Consider the following 16430-nt stretch of genomic DNA (forward strand, 5'->3'; position numbering starts at 1 on the left):
AAAAAGTCTGATTAAAAAAAAAAATCTGAGTCCTGGCCAGAATTATAACATGAGAAAGTTTCTCAGACAAGACCCTTCTTGTCTATGGAGATTCTCAATCATCCAGGTCATGGTTGTCCCAAAGATGTTTTTTCAAAAGGCAAATGGACTTCCTTTGCTTTTGCTTGAAGACGTTTCCACTTCTCATCCAAGAAGCTTCTTCAGTTCTGAAGAAGCTTCTTGGAATCTTCAATATGCAAGTAACCTTCAGTTCCGAAGAAACCTCTTGGATGAGAAACAAAACGTCTTCAAGCAAAAACAAAGAAAGTCCAGTTGCCTTTTTAAAAAGCACTTTTGGGAAGACCCTTTTTTGTTCTCATGAAATAAAGGGATAGGGTGTGGAGAATTACATTCAGTATTGCGTAAAGTAGTATTGACATGTATACCTTGAACTTCCTAGTCTGGTCTGCTGTAAAGGGCTGACAGTGTTATACTCTCCAAATGTCCTGTTGACAAATGTCAAACTTTGGCTGAAATCTTGTTTGTGTCACCTTGCAGGGTCACGGGCGGCGAGCTCTTCGAAGACATTGTTGCCAGAGAATACTACAGTGAAGCTGATGCAAGGTGAGTGGTAACTCCACATCCACTTGTCCCCCCTCCATCCTTCTCCCTCCTCCAGCCCCACCCCCTCTCTCTGTTCCCAGATCCCACTCCAGCTTGAACTTGTGAAATATGAACCCATCTGTGATCAGGGAGGTGGAGGGGTGGGGGTTGGATCCACATGGTTGTATTCAAAAGATTTCATATGATTGCAGCGACATTCTCACATCCTTTGGCACCAGTGGTTGCCATAATGTGCCCCATTGCTTCATACAATGCCAGCCAACCTTCCCATACACACCCTTGGACTGCTGCACTTGATTACATAGCAGAGGGTGGGAGGTCCCGTTCAACTTACAGTTGTGAAGAAGATAGAATTTATGTGAGTCATTGCAGGGTGAGAAGAGATGTACCTATCCTGGTTTCATCCTGTGCCTCCCCCGCCCTCCCATTTATATAAGATGTAAGTGCTGTCATAACATCTGATCGTTTAAGGGTACTCTCTTTCCCAAATGGACTTTCATCAGAGCAGGTCACTCCCCAGCTACCAGCTCCGTTCTTTGCTAAAGGAAGTGTGATAGGTGAGAGAAGTTTGTTTAGGATGGCTGGAGTGTGCTCCTACTATTATAAACAAGGCTTAATCTGTGGTTGAGTATCTCAAGTTCAAATGGGTCTTAGCCTTCTTATAAAGGAGTGCTTGATAGTGCTTTTTCACTTTAATTTTCTCATCCTACTTCAACCATAGAGAGATTTGTATTGCTCTAGGGCTAGTTTGGAGATTGTATGCTCTCTTTTGCAGATGTAGTCTAACCAGGATAGTTGGGATAAGAACTGGAGGTGTGCAAGGATGCAGGAGTATTGACAGTAAGGAATAAAAAAATTGGATGGGACAGAACGGAAATTAGTGTTTGCTGGGCAAAGTATCTGCCATTAGCAAAGAGCTTCAGAGTTGATGCACAAAGACCACCAAATTACAAAACAGAGTTGCATTTGAGAAGTGTTCATAGCTACAATACAACGACAACTGGGTGTCTGAAGTTTGTCATCCTAGATTGGAAGGAGTTCCAGCCTTTGGAGTGGTGTAGAGGAGCAAAGGCTGAGGAGATAGCAGGAGGTACCAAAGAGACAGCAAGAAATTCAGATGTCACTTTAAAGCTTTCCTAACAAGAGATTGTTGACCAAGGCATGAACGTGAAGAAATACATTGTGAAGTTATTTCTGTTTGAATTAAGAAACCTGGATGCCCATAGCCATTTCCCAAGTGTTCCAGACATTTAGCAATGAAGACATTCTAAGAGAGGGAAGCCATAGCAATCCCAAAGTTTAGAATCTGGTGTAATTCTTCCCACACAATTCAGTTTTTCTACGTTGTTCCTTTCCTATCTTTTTCCTCTAGTGCTTCAGCAACGAGAGAAATAACCACAGGAGCACAGAATAATTCTACCATAAATTCCAGCCAGGTGTTTTTGATATTGTATGCTCCTTAGAACAGCAATCTCTGTTTTTTTGTACTCTGTAAAAGATCAGGGACAATGATAGTCTGGTATAGATAATGAAAATAACATCTTGTGTTTTGTTTAAGCACCTTTGATTTGATGGTAACCCTGCATGAAAACCTTCGATCCTTTCTCATGGTGGCTTCCTGCCCATAAAGAAGGGCCTAGTGATAGGAAAGCATCTTCTGTTAATCCTAAATACAGGTAGTCCTCGACTTACAACAGTTCATTTGGTGACCGTTCAAAGTTACAACAACACTGAAAAAAGTGACTTTATGACCATTTTTCTCATTTATGACCATTGCAGCACCCACGTTGCAGGTCACGTGATTTACATTCGGATGCTTGACATAATTAACTCATATTTATGACGGTTGCAGGGTCCCGGAGTCACGTGATCCCCTTTTGCAGCCTTCTAACAAGCAAAGTCAATAGGAAAACCCGATTCATTTAACCAAATATGTTACTAATTTAACTGCATTGATTCACTTAACAAATGTGGTGAGAAAAGTCATAGAATGGGGCAAAATTCACTTAACAAATTTCTTACTTAGCAACATAAATTTTGGGCTAAATTGTGGTCATAAGTTGAGGACTATCTGTATTTGCCTTTAGAACAGCCCTGCTAAGCACATTGGAACTATAAGTAGGAAGGCAGAAACTAGTGTGCGTGCAAGATGATTGCCAAGCCCAGCACTGTTCCAAATCCAATCTATGAAATTGAAACCTTCATCTTGAAAAGCCTGATGATCCCTTAAAATAGTGTTTTTCAATCTTGCCAACTTTGAGATGTATGGACTTCTTCCCCAGCTGACTGGAGAATTCTGGGAAATAAAGTTCATACATCTTAAAAGTTGCCAAGGTTGAGAAATACTGCCTTAGAAACTTCCTCTTTAGTCTGCTATCTCTTGCCCAAATTAAGCAATGTTCTCTTTAGCCAAAAAAGCCAACTCTGTTCTAGGCTGCATTAACAGAGGAATAGAATCAAGATCACATGAAGTGTTAATTCTACTTAAGAATGCCTTGGTAAGACGACACTTGGAATACTGCATCCAGCTTTGGTTGCCATGATGTAAAAAAGATGTTGAGACTCTAGAAAGAGTGCAGAAAAGAGCAACAGAGATGATTAGGGGACTGGAGGCTAAAACATACAAAGAATGGTTGCTGGACTTGGATATGTCTAGTTTAATAAAAAGAAGGACTAGGGGAGTCATAATTGCAATGTTCCAATATCTCAGGGGCTTCCACAAAGAAGAGGGAGTCAAACTATTCTCCAAAGCACCTGAGGGTAGAACAAGAAGCAATGGGTGGAAACTAATCAAGGAGAGAAGCAACCTAGAACTAAGGAGAAGTTTCCTGATAATTAGAACAATTAATCAGTGGAACAAATTGCCTCTAGAAATTGTGAACGCTCCAACACTGGACATTGACAGATTAATATGCATTCCCAGTTCCAGCAGTTATGCTCAGTTAGCCTTAGAGAGAAGTTAGGCACAGCTAATAGCATAATACCCCAAATAACTGAATTAAGAACAGGAGTGATAAAACCTATGCAGGGAGTTCAGGAAATTACACAAGCAAGCTACACACATGCGTCAAGGTGTGGTGGGCCAGACAAGCTTACTGAAATGAGAGGCTTTGTCCAAGAGGTCAGGACCAAAGAGATTCAATGGGATAGGATGTAATTCATGCACATGAGAATTATTAAAACACACATTTTATGAAAAAGTTGGCCTTTCCCTTGTAGTTTCACAAAACTATTGGGTGGGGGAGATATCACTTTTGTATGGACTAGTACCCCAAGTGACTTAGTTGAGCCACTGTATTGCTGAGTTTTGACATAGCTTGCCAGGGTGGCCCTTGTGTGCTTCACATTAATGTATGAACCAAGTCATTTTAGCTTGTTCAACAAACTAGAGCAAGAGAAATGTGCAAGTGCGCTGGGTGTTCCCTGCACATAGACTTACGTTTTGTAATAGTATATGCTTTGTTTTTCTTAATAACTCCACTTACTAACTCAATCACTCCACTCAGTTGTCATGTAGATGTGAACTGAAGGAGTCCCCAGATGAATTCCTCACTTTGTAATTGTATCCAGTATCTTATGTGCTGCTTTTATCTATATATAAATTGTAAAGAGAAAATAAAAAGTGATGCAAACTAATACAGACTAAAGAAAACAGAGAAAGAAAAAAGCAAAAACACAGCAAGAAAATATAAAAAGAAATTAAAAGAAAAAGCTTCCATTTTCCTCTGCAGCTAATATAAATATGAGTTCTCCCTTACACTATGATTACAAAAACAAACCCTCATCTTTTTTCTGTTATTTAATTTTATTTTCTAGTCTTTAAGACCAAAGCTCATTGTGCCTTTTTTTTTCTGTTTCATGCAAAAAAATAATAATCTGTAAGGAGTTTCCAGTCAGCCATAAATGTAGATATTATGTTTTCTCTAAACAAGGAAGTCATTTTAATCATCTTTGGAAATTCCATCATCTTCACCAACTATTCTTCCATTGTGAGTGATGCAGAATCCTTCCAATTTGGGGATATAATAATCTCGCTGCAGTTGTCATGTATAAAAACTACATTCCATGGCTTTTTTCTAGATGTCTGTCCATTAATCCCAAAAGAAAAACTTCTGATTTAATTGGTTGTTAGACTTTAAAATCTTCTGAATTAGTGTATGTATTTGTATCTTTTTTTTTTTTTTGCTTTTTTTTAACATCCACCACACATGATAAAATGTGTCTTCATGTCGTTCACATTTCCAGCATAAATTTGAAGTACCCTTTATACATTCTAGATCAGGGGTGTCAAACTGGCAATGTGCCATGCACAGGCCACGCCCACTCCATCTCTGCAAAGGGAAAAAATAATGTGATATGTCATATGACAGTAACATGACATGGCGAGTTTGACACCCGTGTTCTAGATGATTTCTCTGGTGACCAATACCAATGGTACATTGTTTTTAACAATTTCATTTAAGACTAGAACATAATTAAATTCCAATTCTTTCAACCACATGTTTTCCTGTTAATCCATTTGTTTAGTGTAACCAAAATATTTAGCCCATTTTAGTATACATTCTTTCGCTTGTTCTTCTGTCTCATATTTCAATTAAAATGTATGCCTTTTAGCAATAACATAATCGTCTCATTGGCACATAATTCCATTTCAAAGTCACTCTTGCACTGTTCAAAACTGTAAAATCTTTTATCCATTTTAAATCTTTCTAATAATTGAGCATAGGAAAATTATTGACAAATATATCCTTCTATTGTCAAATCTTCTCTTATTTTTATTTTGCAATCTCCTTGAGAAAATCCTAGAATATCCCAATAAGTTAAACATTTATTTTTACTTATCACTTATCATCTATAAAATGCTTCTTAGCTGACAGCCATAAAGGTATTTTGGGGGATAACCTAGATTTATTTATTTCATACTCTAAAAATAGCCCATCTGACATAATGATTAATGAAATCTACATTAATCTTAGCTTTTTCCTATCATATATATTTGTGCCACCCAAATCTCAGTTAATGTTCTTCTGATTCCAACAGCCTTCTATTTCTTAACAACATCCACTTTCATCTAAATTAACAGCCACAAAGTATAATTTGAAATCTGGAAGACCCAATCCCCTTCTTCCTTTGCATCTTATAATACTGTATATAATACTCAGGATTTTCCCCCTACCAAACAAATTTAGATATATCCCTTTGTTGCTGTTTAAATGGTACATCAATTGTCAAGGTAATTATTACTGAAACAAAAATAACATTCTAGGTAAAACATTCATCTTAGTCACAATTTTCTCCAACAGTGACAATTATACTTTATCCCAACTTATCATGCCTTTTTAAACTTCATTCCATGTCTTAACATAGTTATTTTGAAATAGCATACAATTCATATTTGTCATAGTAATAGTGAAGTATTTCATCTTCTCAATCTTAAATCTCGTTTTATTCATTAATTCTGTTTCAACTTGTATCTTAACTTTTTGGTTAACATTTTAGTATTCTGTTTATTACTCTTGAAACCCACTACAGCCCCCAATCTTTTAATTTACTCATTAAAAGTCCAGTTTAAAGGTTTGCTAAAAGTAGAACCAAGTCATCCACAAATACTCTTAATTTGTATAACTCTTCTTTAATTTTAGGTCCATGATTCTCTCATCTTGTCTTATGTCTCTATTTTACTGTATATTTCAAGAACTAAAACAAATAAGTGGCGGCCTGGCTGGACCGGCTTGGCCAGGGCCTAGCCTGTTGGTGGTTGACTGGGTCCGGCGAACCGTGGCTTGACCCAGCAAACCCGACGGGTGAGTGGCCTATTCCAGCTGGAGGCCTGGCTTGGCGGCCACGAAGAGGCCCGATGGTCGCCTTCTTTGTCATCTTGAAGGTTGTCCACGGGTCCAGGGGACGCCCTCGCTACCATCTAGAGGACGTCTATGGACCGTCTATGGGGGCTTTTTTGAATCCTTTGCCCCCCCCCCGGATTTGGAGAGAGATGCCTCGTCGGTAGGGGATCTTTTGAAGACCTTTGGTCCCCAACAGGGGGAATTGAGGATTGTCCTGGACAATCCTAGCCTGTCTATTGTAGGACTATATCCTCTCTCTCCCCCCCCGCGCCCATAGACCACCCCTCGGGACTGGAGATGAGGGGTTGGAGCTCTGACTGAATCATGGCGGTTTGTTCATCTACCGCCCAAGACCTATATCCCGGCTGTCTTCTACTCGGAACTACTGGCGCGTCAATTTCCATCTTGACAGGTCCAGGATGGGTCTGTTCGCCGGACTTTATCATGCGGACATTTACAGCGGCTGACCTTCTTGCCCTGCGAGACTCCTCTCTCATGGTCTGGCCCCACATTATCGAGGCCCATCTTGAGGACGGGTTTTGGAACCCGAGAGATGGCATGCCAAAATAGGAGACTCAGGGATTTTAATTAATTATTTTAATAGGGTTTTAAGGGAATTTTAATGGGACTTTTAAGGGAGGTGGGAACTGACGGGTCTGGGTTGGAAGGGGAGGGTAGTGTTGGGTGGGGGTGGGAGGGTTAGGGTGGGTGAGGGGGGTAGCCCGTCGGGAGGGAAACCAGTTCCAGCGCATGCTCGTGGCGACTATCAATTGGGTTCGGAGGTTATGGGGGGGGAGTGTGTTCCTTTGTGTGAGGTGAGTTTATTTGCACGGTAAGTGGGAGGGGCAGATATGGCGGAAGGGGGGGATCGTATCGACATAGGGGGTCACGCGTTCGATGTTTGCAGGCGATCGCGTGCCCCGATCCCCCTGACTTCTCCCGTTCCCCGGATGGCCAAGACCCTCAGAGCCTGGGCCTTCGTCTGATGTTATGCAACGCACGGTCCGTGGCCAATAAGGCCCCCCTAATACATGATCTGATTCAGGGGGGTGCCGCGGATATTATAGGCGTTACGGAGACCTGGTTGGGCACTGAAGGGTGTGCCCTGGTCGAGATGTGCCCACCGGGTTTCCGTGCATTCCATCAGCCGAGGGCCAGGGTAGGGGTGGAGGGTGGCGGTTGCTATTAAAGAGAGTCTAGAGCCGAGGAGACCACTGTACCTCAGATTGCCGGGTGTGAATCCTCTTGTGAGGTGGGGTCATAGATGTCAGATGGGCTTGCTGGTGGCGTACCTGGCTCCTTGCTGCGTGACAGCTGCCCTGCCCGAGCTCCTGGAGGTGCTTGCCGGGTGGCAGTGGAGACCCCAGACTTTTAGTCATGGGGACTTTAACTTGCCATCTGCCGGCTCGTCATCGACGGTAGCTCGGGAGTTCTGGCCTCCATGACGGCCTTGGACCTGACTCAAGTAGTGGATGGCCCCACTCACATCGGGGAGGCACACTGGACCTGATTTTGTCTCTGGTCAGTGGTTGAGAGATCTGGACTTAAAGGAAATAGTCATTGAACCTTTGTCATGGTCAGATCACTCTCCTTCGCCTGGACTTTCTGACCGCTACCCAACACCGCAGGGAGACGGAACCATTACGGTGGTACCGTCCCAGGCGCCTGATGGACCCAGAGAGGTTTCGGACGGAGCTTGGGCCACTTCCTGAGGGTCTGGCTCACGGCATGGCAGAGGAACTAGCTGCAGCCTGGGAACGGGCTGCGGCTGGGGCTTTAGACCGTGTCGTGCCTTTGCGACCTCTGACCCGGCGCAGATCCCAACCGGCTCCTTGGTTCTCCGAGGAGCTGAGGGGATGAAACGCCGGAGAAGACGCCTAGAGAGTTCCTGGAGGTCCAGCCGCTCAGAGGCTGATCGGACACTAGTTAGATCCTATACCAGGACCTACCTAGTGGCACTGAGGAAGCGGCGTTCCTCGCCTCCTCCCTCATTGCGCCGGCAGATAACCGCCCAGCTGCCCTGTTTGGGTGACCCGCTCCTCCTTCACCAGGGGAGCGGGATGACCCGCTGCGGGACGTGCTGAGGAGTTTAACGGTTATCTATACGATAAAATCGCTCAGCTTAGGGACGGTCTGGACCAAAATTGTGGCGATTCAGACGAGGTATCTGAGGCGGTCTTGGTGATGTTGTGTGGGATGAGTTTGACCCTGTGACTCCGAGGACATGGACAGGTTGCTGGGTAGATTGAATGCCACCACGTGTTTATTGGACCCGTGCCCTCCTGGCTGGTGCTGGCCACTCAGGAGGTGACACGAGGCTGGCTCCAGGGATTACGAGCGCTTCCTTGTTGGAGGAGTCTTCCGCCGCCTTGAAAGAGGCGGTGGTGAGGCCCCTCAAGAAGCCTTCCCTGGACCCGGCTGTTTTAGGTAATTATCGTCCGGTCTCCAACCTTCGCTTCGCGGCGAAGGTTGTAGAGAGTATGGTGGCATATCAGTTTCCCCTGCACCTGGAGGAAACTGTCTATCTGGACCCGTTCCAGTCCGGCTTCCGACCCGGTTACAGCACTGAGACGGCTTTGGTCGCGTTGGTGGATGATCTCTGGAGGGCCAGGGATAGGGGTTATTCCTCTGCCCTGGTCCTATTAGACCTCTCAGCGGCTTTTGATACCATCGACCATGGTATCCTGCTGCGCCGGTTGGGGGGGTTGGGAGTGGGAGGCACCGTTTATCGGTGGTTCTCCTCCTATCTCTCCGACCGGTCGCAGACGGTGTTGACGGGGGGGCAGAGGTCGACCCCGCGGCGCCTCACTTGTGGGGTGCCGCAGGGGTCAATTCTCTCGCCCCTTCTGTTCAACATCTATATGAAGCCGCTGGGTGAGATCATCAGTGGCTTTGGTGTGAGGTACCAGCTGTACGCTGATGACACCCAGCTGTACTTTTCCACACCGGGCCACCCCAATGAAGCTATCGAAGTGCTGTCCCGGTGTTTGGAAGCCGTACGGGTCTGGATGGGGAGAAACAGGCTCAAGCTCAATCCCTCCAAGACGGAGTGGCTGTGGATGCCGGCATCCCGGTACAGTCAGCTGAGTCCGCGGCTGACTGTCGGGAGCGAGTCATTGGCCCCGATGGGGGGGGGGGGGAATTTGGGCGTTCTCCTGGATGCACGGCTGTCTTTTGAAGATCATTTGACGGCCGTCTCCAGGAGAGCTTTCCACCAGGTTCGCCTGGTGCGCCAGTTGCGCCCCTTTCTAGACCGGGATGCCTTGTGCACAGTCACTCACGCCCTTGTGACGCCTCGCCTGGACTACTGCAATGCTCTCTACATGGGGCTCCCCTGAAGGGCATCCGGAGGCTGCAGTTGGTCAGAATGCAGCTGCGCTGGTGATAGAGGAGCCCTCGTGGCTCCCAGTGACACCTATCCTGCGCAGGCTGCACTGGCTACCTGTGGCCTTCCGGTGCGCTTCAAGGTGTTGGTGAAGGCCTTTAAAGCGCTCCATGGCATAGGGCCGGGTTACTTACGGGACCGCCTGCTGCTACCAAATACCTCTCACCGACCCGTGCGCTCTCACAGAGAGGGACTCCTCAGGGTGCCGTCGGCGCGACAATGTCGTCTGGCGACACCCCCGGGACCGGCCCTCTCTGTGGGGCCCCGCCTCTGGAACGAGCTCCCCAGGACTTCGTCAACTTCCGGACCTCAGACCTTTAGCATGAGCTCAAAACTTATTTATTTATCTGCGCTGGACTGGGTTAGTTTTTTTAAGTTATGGGTTTTTAAATGGGTTTTACTTCCAAATTTTAATTATGGCCAATTTAAATAAGTTTTTTATTAGTATTTTAATTGTATGTATTGTGCATTTTACTTGGCTGTGAACCGCCCTGAGTCCTTCGGGAGAAGGGCGGTATACAAATTTAAATAATAAATAAATAAATAAATAAACAATGGACAACCTTGCCTTGTTCCATTTTATATATCACATGGTTTGGTTAAATCCACATAAACAATTATTTGGCCATCTGTGAAGTATAGATCAATTTCACCCTTTCTGTAATCCCCCCCCCCCAAAAAATTATATCTTCCAAAACTTTAACAAAAAAGTTAAATGGTCAAAGGCCTTATTTCTGCATTTAAAAAGATACTTGTGGCTGCTGTGCCATATTCTGTGTTCTTCTGAATTAACATAATATAATTTAGGCTTCCTACCATTTATGGTCAGCTTCTGTCTTTTCCTTGATTATTAAGGTTGCTATTGCCTGATTAAAAACTTAATGTTCCTTTGTGGGCGGAGTTGGTGAAGAGGAAGCTTACCAAGATGGTGTTGTCAGTGGGAAAATTTGCTTCCTTTTGAGTATCCATGTTGAGGTTTCAGTTAAAGTAGAGGTAGACAACCCGATGACCTCTGGATGTTTTGGACTTCCTTTACTGCTGGCCATGCACCTTGATAGGACTGAAATCCAGAACAACTGCAGAATATTTAATTGGCTGCTGTCCAACTGAATGGTCTCAAGTTCATTCATGCTTTGAACTACAACCGCCCTCATGTCTACTTGGAAGTCCAGTGGTCAGGGGGGTGTCAGAAGAACTATCGAATATAATGTCTGGAGAGTGCTAGGATGATGATGAGAGTGGGTAATTAAAATCAGTGACTGTTTCCCATTCGCCAACCTCATGTCCTCTGTGCTTTTTGACTCTTGAAATGGAATCTTGCTGTCTACCGCTTGTATCTTTAACAGAGTTTTCATCTCTTTTTAAGCCCAAGTTCATTGCAGGAGTTCTCTAAAGCAAGCGGCAGAGCAAATCAGAGCAAAAGGTTCGTCCATTGACCTTCCAGACAGTATCCTAAATATTCTGTGGGCATCAGAATAGGATGCGAAGCGTTTAAGCTCATAGCCTGACCCACCAGATAGAACTAAAGCACGTATTCAGAACTGCCAGATGGTACAGCCCTTCCTTGACTATACCACTACAGATTGTAGCTGGAGGACTATGTGTTGGAACATGCCTAATATCAGCATTTTTCTTCTGGGAGAAAACTGACTGGTCTTTCTATTAATAGGAAATATTTGACGTGGGATGCGCAAGGATGTGATCTGATGCCACCTAATTATTTAGAATATTTGATCTAAACTCTCTTATTATGAGGGAAAGGTATTGCTAAAGAAAGTCCTCAGTGCTGGAGTGCAAATACGAATATAATCTTGAAGACAGTTACTTTACCAAGGTATCAATAGCTGCAAATTTAACAGAAAAATTATTATGTAAATCTGTACTCAAAATAAGATTTTTATCAGCATTTCCCAATATGGCACTTATAGTTGCCACACCTAGAATCTTTAGCCATCAGAAAGCTAAAAAGAATTCTGAGAACTGTTGTCTAGCAATTCTTGCTGGAACAAATTGTCTTAAGGATTTTTTTCTTTTTGCCTAGCTCTTCTTATGAGCTATCTACAACAATCTTAATAGAACTACAGAGGTTGACTGGAATGATTTCCCATATGAGAAGCACAGGACTGGGAAAGAAGAGGCACTGATGGGTCAGATTAGGATTTCCATGAATAGATTCCTGGAGGGAGAGAGACAGATCTAGAGAAGCATGGTGGTAGAAGAGCATGAATTGAATTTGGCTAGGATTGAAAGAGGCAGCGAGGAAGAATCTACACTCAGAATATTAGGTTGGACTGATGAGTCTCAATCAGTGGGATTGAGTGAAGTACCTATCGTAAGTCTTGTCCGTATACAGCAGGGGTGTCAAACTCAAGGTCCGGGGGTCAGATCCGGCTTGCGGGGAACTTAGATCTGGCCTGTGGAGCCGCTGTGGAAACAGCGAAGGTGTTTCTGGTGCTTCTGCCAGCAAAAATGGGCTCCCGAGCTCTGTTTTTGGCTGCCACGGTCTCCTGCAACCCTCTGCCAATAAAAACGGAACTCCATTTTCACTGGCAGAGGGTTGCAGGAGGCTGTGGCAGCCAAAAACAGAGCTTGGGAGCCTGTTTTCGCTGGCAGAGCACTCAGGCCACCAGCAGCATCCCCAACAGGAGTGATGTCAAGCTGGCCACGCTCACCATGGCCACATCCCCCCCTCCCCCCTCCCCCAAGGTCAAACACAACCCAGAGGCAGCCCTCAAAGAAATGAAGTTTGACACCCCTGATATACATGTATGATCAATCCCTTATTCCATGTTATGTCCCAGGGGGGACCAAAACCATGTTGTCACTACTAGCGTTTTGTATGGACACATGGGAGTGTTTCTCTTTCTTTCCCAATTGAAGTAGTGCTACATTAGCTGGACCCAGCTGTTCCGAAGGAAATCTAAACAAGCAGCAGCTGATGAGGTTGTAGACATGGTTAGACAATATAGTATGCAGGTATGGAAGCCCCTGCTTTATCAGGTCATGACTATAGGTGGTTTTTATTGCTTCTGAGTCAAATTCATAGGAGCACGGTGGGTTGAGTGATTGGAAGACTGGGCAGGAGATTAGCAAGCCTGCTTTCGAGACCCAAGAGCTGCCATGGGGCGGGGTTGAGCTCTCGTCCGTCACTCCAGCTCCTGCCAGGGACAAGAAAGGAGCCTCCAACTGGGCATCCCCAGGGCAATTGTGATGTCACCAAATAATCCTTTCAACCTGGGAACGCCTCGTGCTTTTGACAAAAAAAGTCATTTTTTTAAAAAAAAATGCAAAAGTCAAATTCATGGATTTCCTCCTCCTCCCTTCACTGCCTGGCAGACTGTTCCTCTCTTCTTTTTTCAGATGGCTTATGAACTATAGCCCCTTAAAGTGTCTCTGAATGCCAAGTGTCTCTTTTAGAAGTGGGGGGAGGCTCTTCACCCTTAATATTGGGCTTATTTGCACAACCACTTCAGTCCTCCTAAACATCTTTGGTTGGAAGAGAAGGGGAAATCCGCTGTCTAGCTTGGCTTCCCCATTCTCACACCCTGACTGGGCACAGTTTATGGTGCCATTAACAGTCACTGACCTGCACTCATCTTGTGATAACCCTGCTGTGGTCTCTGAGCTTTCACAACATTGTTTCTCTCCTTCTCTCGTTCTCCCATATCTCCCCCTGCCCCCTGTCCCTTTCTGTCTGTCCATCTGTCTGTCCTGTGGATCGTTCCCTTCCCTGCATTCCTTTGGAATTCCTGATTTTGATTTCCTGCCATGCATATTTTTGTTACTGTCTCCACTCCACTCTGTTTGGGTAATCTCTCCATCCTACCTCCTTGTCCTCTTCTTTCTTTCTCTCTCTCTCTCTCTCTCTCTCTGTCCTTCCTCCCTGCTGCTCCTCTTCTGTGTGTGGTTCCTCCTCGCCCTCCCAATCCCTATTGTCGGCCTCCCCCTTCTTCCCCACCCCCCTTCTCTCCCCTCCTTTCCTTCCCGTTTTGTTTTGCAGTCACTGTATCCATCAGATATTAGAAAGCGTAACTTACATTCACCACTATGCCATTGTGCACAGGGATTTGAAGGTCAGTATACATATGCCTTTCACCCTCTTAGAATGTGGGGTTGGGAGGATAGGGCACTGCCATAATAAATTGAACCTGGCCAGGTCTGGGGATTCGCAGTGCCAGCTTCCTTTTCTGGTTTGGCATATGGGGTGTGCAATTATTCAGAGATGGTTTCTTTCCACCTTGAACCTGCATGGCTATATCCTTCTCCTCTGTGCAACATTCCAGCAAGGTCAGATGGGTGCAGGCAGGTAGGAGATCTGGGATGTCTCTCCCACATCATCACACAGGCCCAGATATATTCCCAATTCCAGATTATCCTGGGGCAACAACCCCTTCTGGGCACATGGGGAAGGGGCAAAGTCAATGTGGCATGCTTCATCCATTCATTTTTCCACTTGTGCTTGTGTGTGTGCTCTTTCTCTTTCCCCCTCTCCCTCTTTCTCTTTCCTGGTCTACACTGATGATTTACCACAATTGTTTCTTCCCAACTCTTGTCCTTTTTTTCCTTTGGAACCAAAGCATCATCTTACGTCCTCTCAAGATCAGAATTGATACAGGACAGGTTGTGGTTGGGCTGGAGTGCATGCCATTGATGCAAATAAAGGAACACCCAGAGCCTGGTTCAGGATGTTTAGTCCATCTGGATGATCGAGAATAGTTTCTAGATTAGACTTTCTTAGACAATGGGCTCATTAAGCCAGCCTCCCTTGAACCCTTTGCTTTGTGACAGGGAATGGGACGCTGTGGACTCTTTTTCATTGCTTTGGAGTGCATTATGCCCAATATTGATAGGAGCTTCAGTTTCTTGACTTATTTAGTGACTCAGAATGTGGTGCTATTACATAAATACCTAGTGGTTTCTCTCATTCAGGATCCCAGCTTCTGAAAGTTGTTGTAGAATGGGGAAAGAAAATCTAATTAAAAGAAATTGATTTCTCTCCATAAAAGAAAACTCCTTGAAAATCTATCGGGGACAGAGGAGAAGAGAAAATAGAAGGGGGACAAGCAAGATGGATTCCCTTGATCATTTTTGAATGAATAGAGGAGGGGGAAAAGGATTCATTCAAAGGTTAGCATCCATTCTGGCATAATAGCCATTGAAGAAACAAAACATCCAGTCAAATCCTAATTCCTTTGGGTGGGGAGTGTCATACAGTGAAGGGGACAGAAGTGATTTAAAGTCAGCTCTAAGGAAATGGAACTGAACAAAGTAGAAAGATGTAAACATATTGCATCTGTGCATGCGGATTACAGTCCATACATCTCAGTCAAGTGGCTTCATCTTGTAGAAGATTCATTTGTGTTTATAACAGCACAGAATGTTGGAAAAGTCTCTGGAATAATTGACTATTTGAAAGGATAGGAAGCTTTTATGGAAAATAGACCTTATGGGTTTCTGCCAAGGAAAGCTGAAACATTGACCTTTGTTCTACCATCCTGAAAGAGAACAAAGACGCAATGGCTGTCACCATCTTTAAGCTTGCATTTGGGCTTCCAGAGAACAGAGTATGACCAAGAGGAGGCGTGTCACTGTGTTTCTGAAATTCATTTGCAAACCAGGCCACCCACCTGAATGCACTGTTACCGGTTCCATTTGACTAGATATGGGGAGTGGTGGCTGGGGAAGCAAGGATTTTCCAGTGCTCAGTGAAATATGTGTGCAATAAGGGAGTTGTACAGAGATGCAAGTCGTGTTCTTCAGGTTCTTAAATCAACCATTCTGAGACCATTTCTTAACTCCAAAAAAAAAAGGTAATTTCCATTCTGTTTGTTAGATACTGTCTGGCTCTAGCAAAAACATTCAAATAAACCAGTCTGGCAAATATCCTTGCCCCCCTCTTCTGTGATCTTCTAACCATCTGTTTGGTTGAATGTTTCTTAATTTGTTTCTTAACTGTATGGAATAAAGTATAGCGAACTGAGTAAACAAAATCCAAGAATGAAATGCTTCTGGGAATGGTTGTGCATGTTGAATTACATTTCACTCTGTTTTCCATTTTTGCCAATCTCAGATTTAGGCTGTTGCATTTCTGTCTGATTTCATGAATGTAAGAAATAATGTATGCAGTTGTGTGGGCATTTTTCTTCATAAATATTTTTGCATGCATGAAATTTTCCATCCTAGGGATTATTTACATGTGTTGTTAAAGTTGTAATCTCTGTCATAATATTTTGAAAAGTGCATTTATCATTATGTTCCGGTTCTCATATAAGTTTCAAAAAAGTGATTTAGTTGGTATTAAAATGCAGACTGAAGAAATTTTTCCCCTGACCCCAATTGATTTCTTTTCAAACCTCCCCCCACCCCAAGCCAGCTTTTTTCTAATTCTGACTCTACTGATCTTTAGAACAGAAAAATTCCCAGCCCTCCATCTATTCATATTTAAGATTTTAAAACTTGGGCTTCCCCTTCTAGTGCATCTATTTTATTGCTTTTTCTTTCTTTAAGTGGAAACTCACAGCACTGTAATGTGTCTTTTAATTGCTGAATTTTGGCACTGAAAATTTCAGAAGGAGTAGGAAAAGAGGATTTGGGAGGCT

At 44.2% G+C, this 16430-nt stretch overlaps 1 protein-coding gene across 19 annotated transcripts in view; it reads left to right on the top strand.

Annotated features, from left to right (window-relative positions):
- CAMK2B (calcium/calmodulin dependent protein kinase II beta) overlaps positions 1 to 16430 on the top strand; it is a 214786-nt gene that overhangs the window by 127810 nt on the left and 70546 nt on the right. For 13 of the 19 annotated variants that reach the window (XM_058194306.1, XM_058194315.1, XM_058194318.1 and 10 more), the window contains one exon: positions 538 to 603. In XM_058194306.1, coding sequence (XP_058050289.1) covers positions 538 to 603 — 66 coding nt within the window. Of the gene's footprint in view, positions 1 to 537; positions 604 to 13831; positions 13905 to 16430 lie in introns of those variants that run through there. The other 6 variants (XM_058194307.1, XM_058194325.1, XM_058194310.1 and 3 more) reach the window with 2 other exon arrangements.

This window comes from Ahaetulla prasina, chromosome 9 (assembly GCF_028640845.1).
Source record: "Ahaetulla prasina isolate Xishuangbanna chromosome 9, ASM2864084v1, whole genome shotgun sequence".
Classification (NCBI taxonomy): domain Eukaryota; kingdom Metazoa; phylum Chordata; class Lepidosauria; order Squamata; family Colubridae; genus Ahaetulla; species Ahaetulla prasina.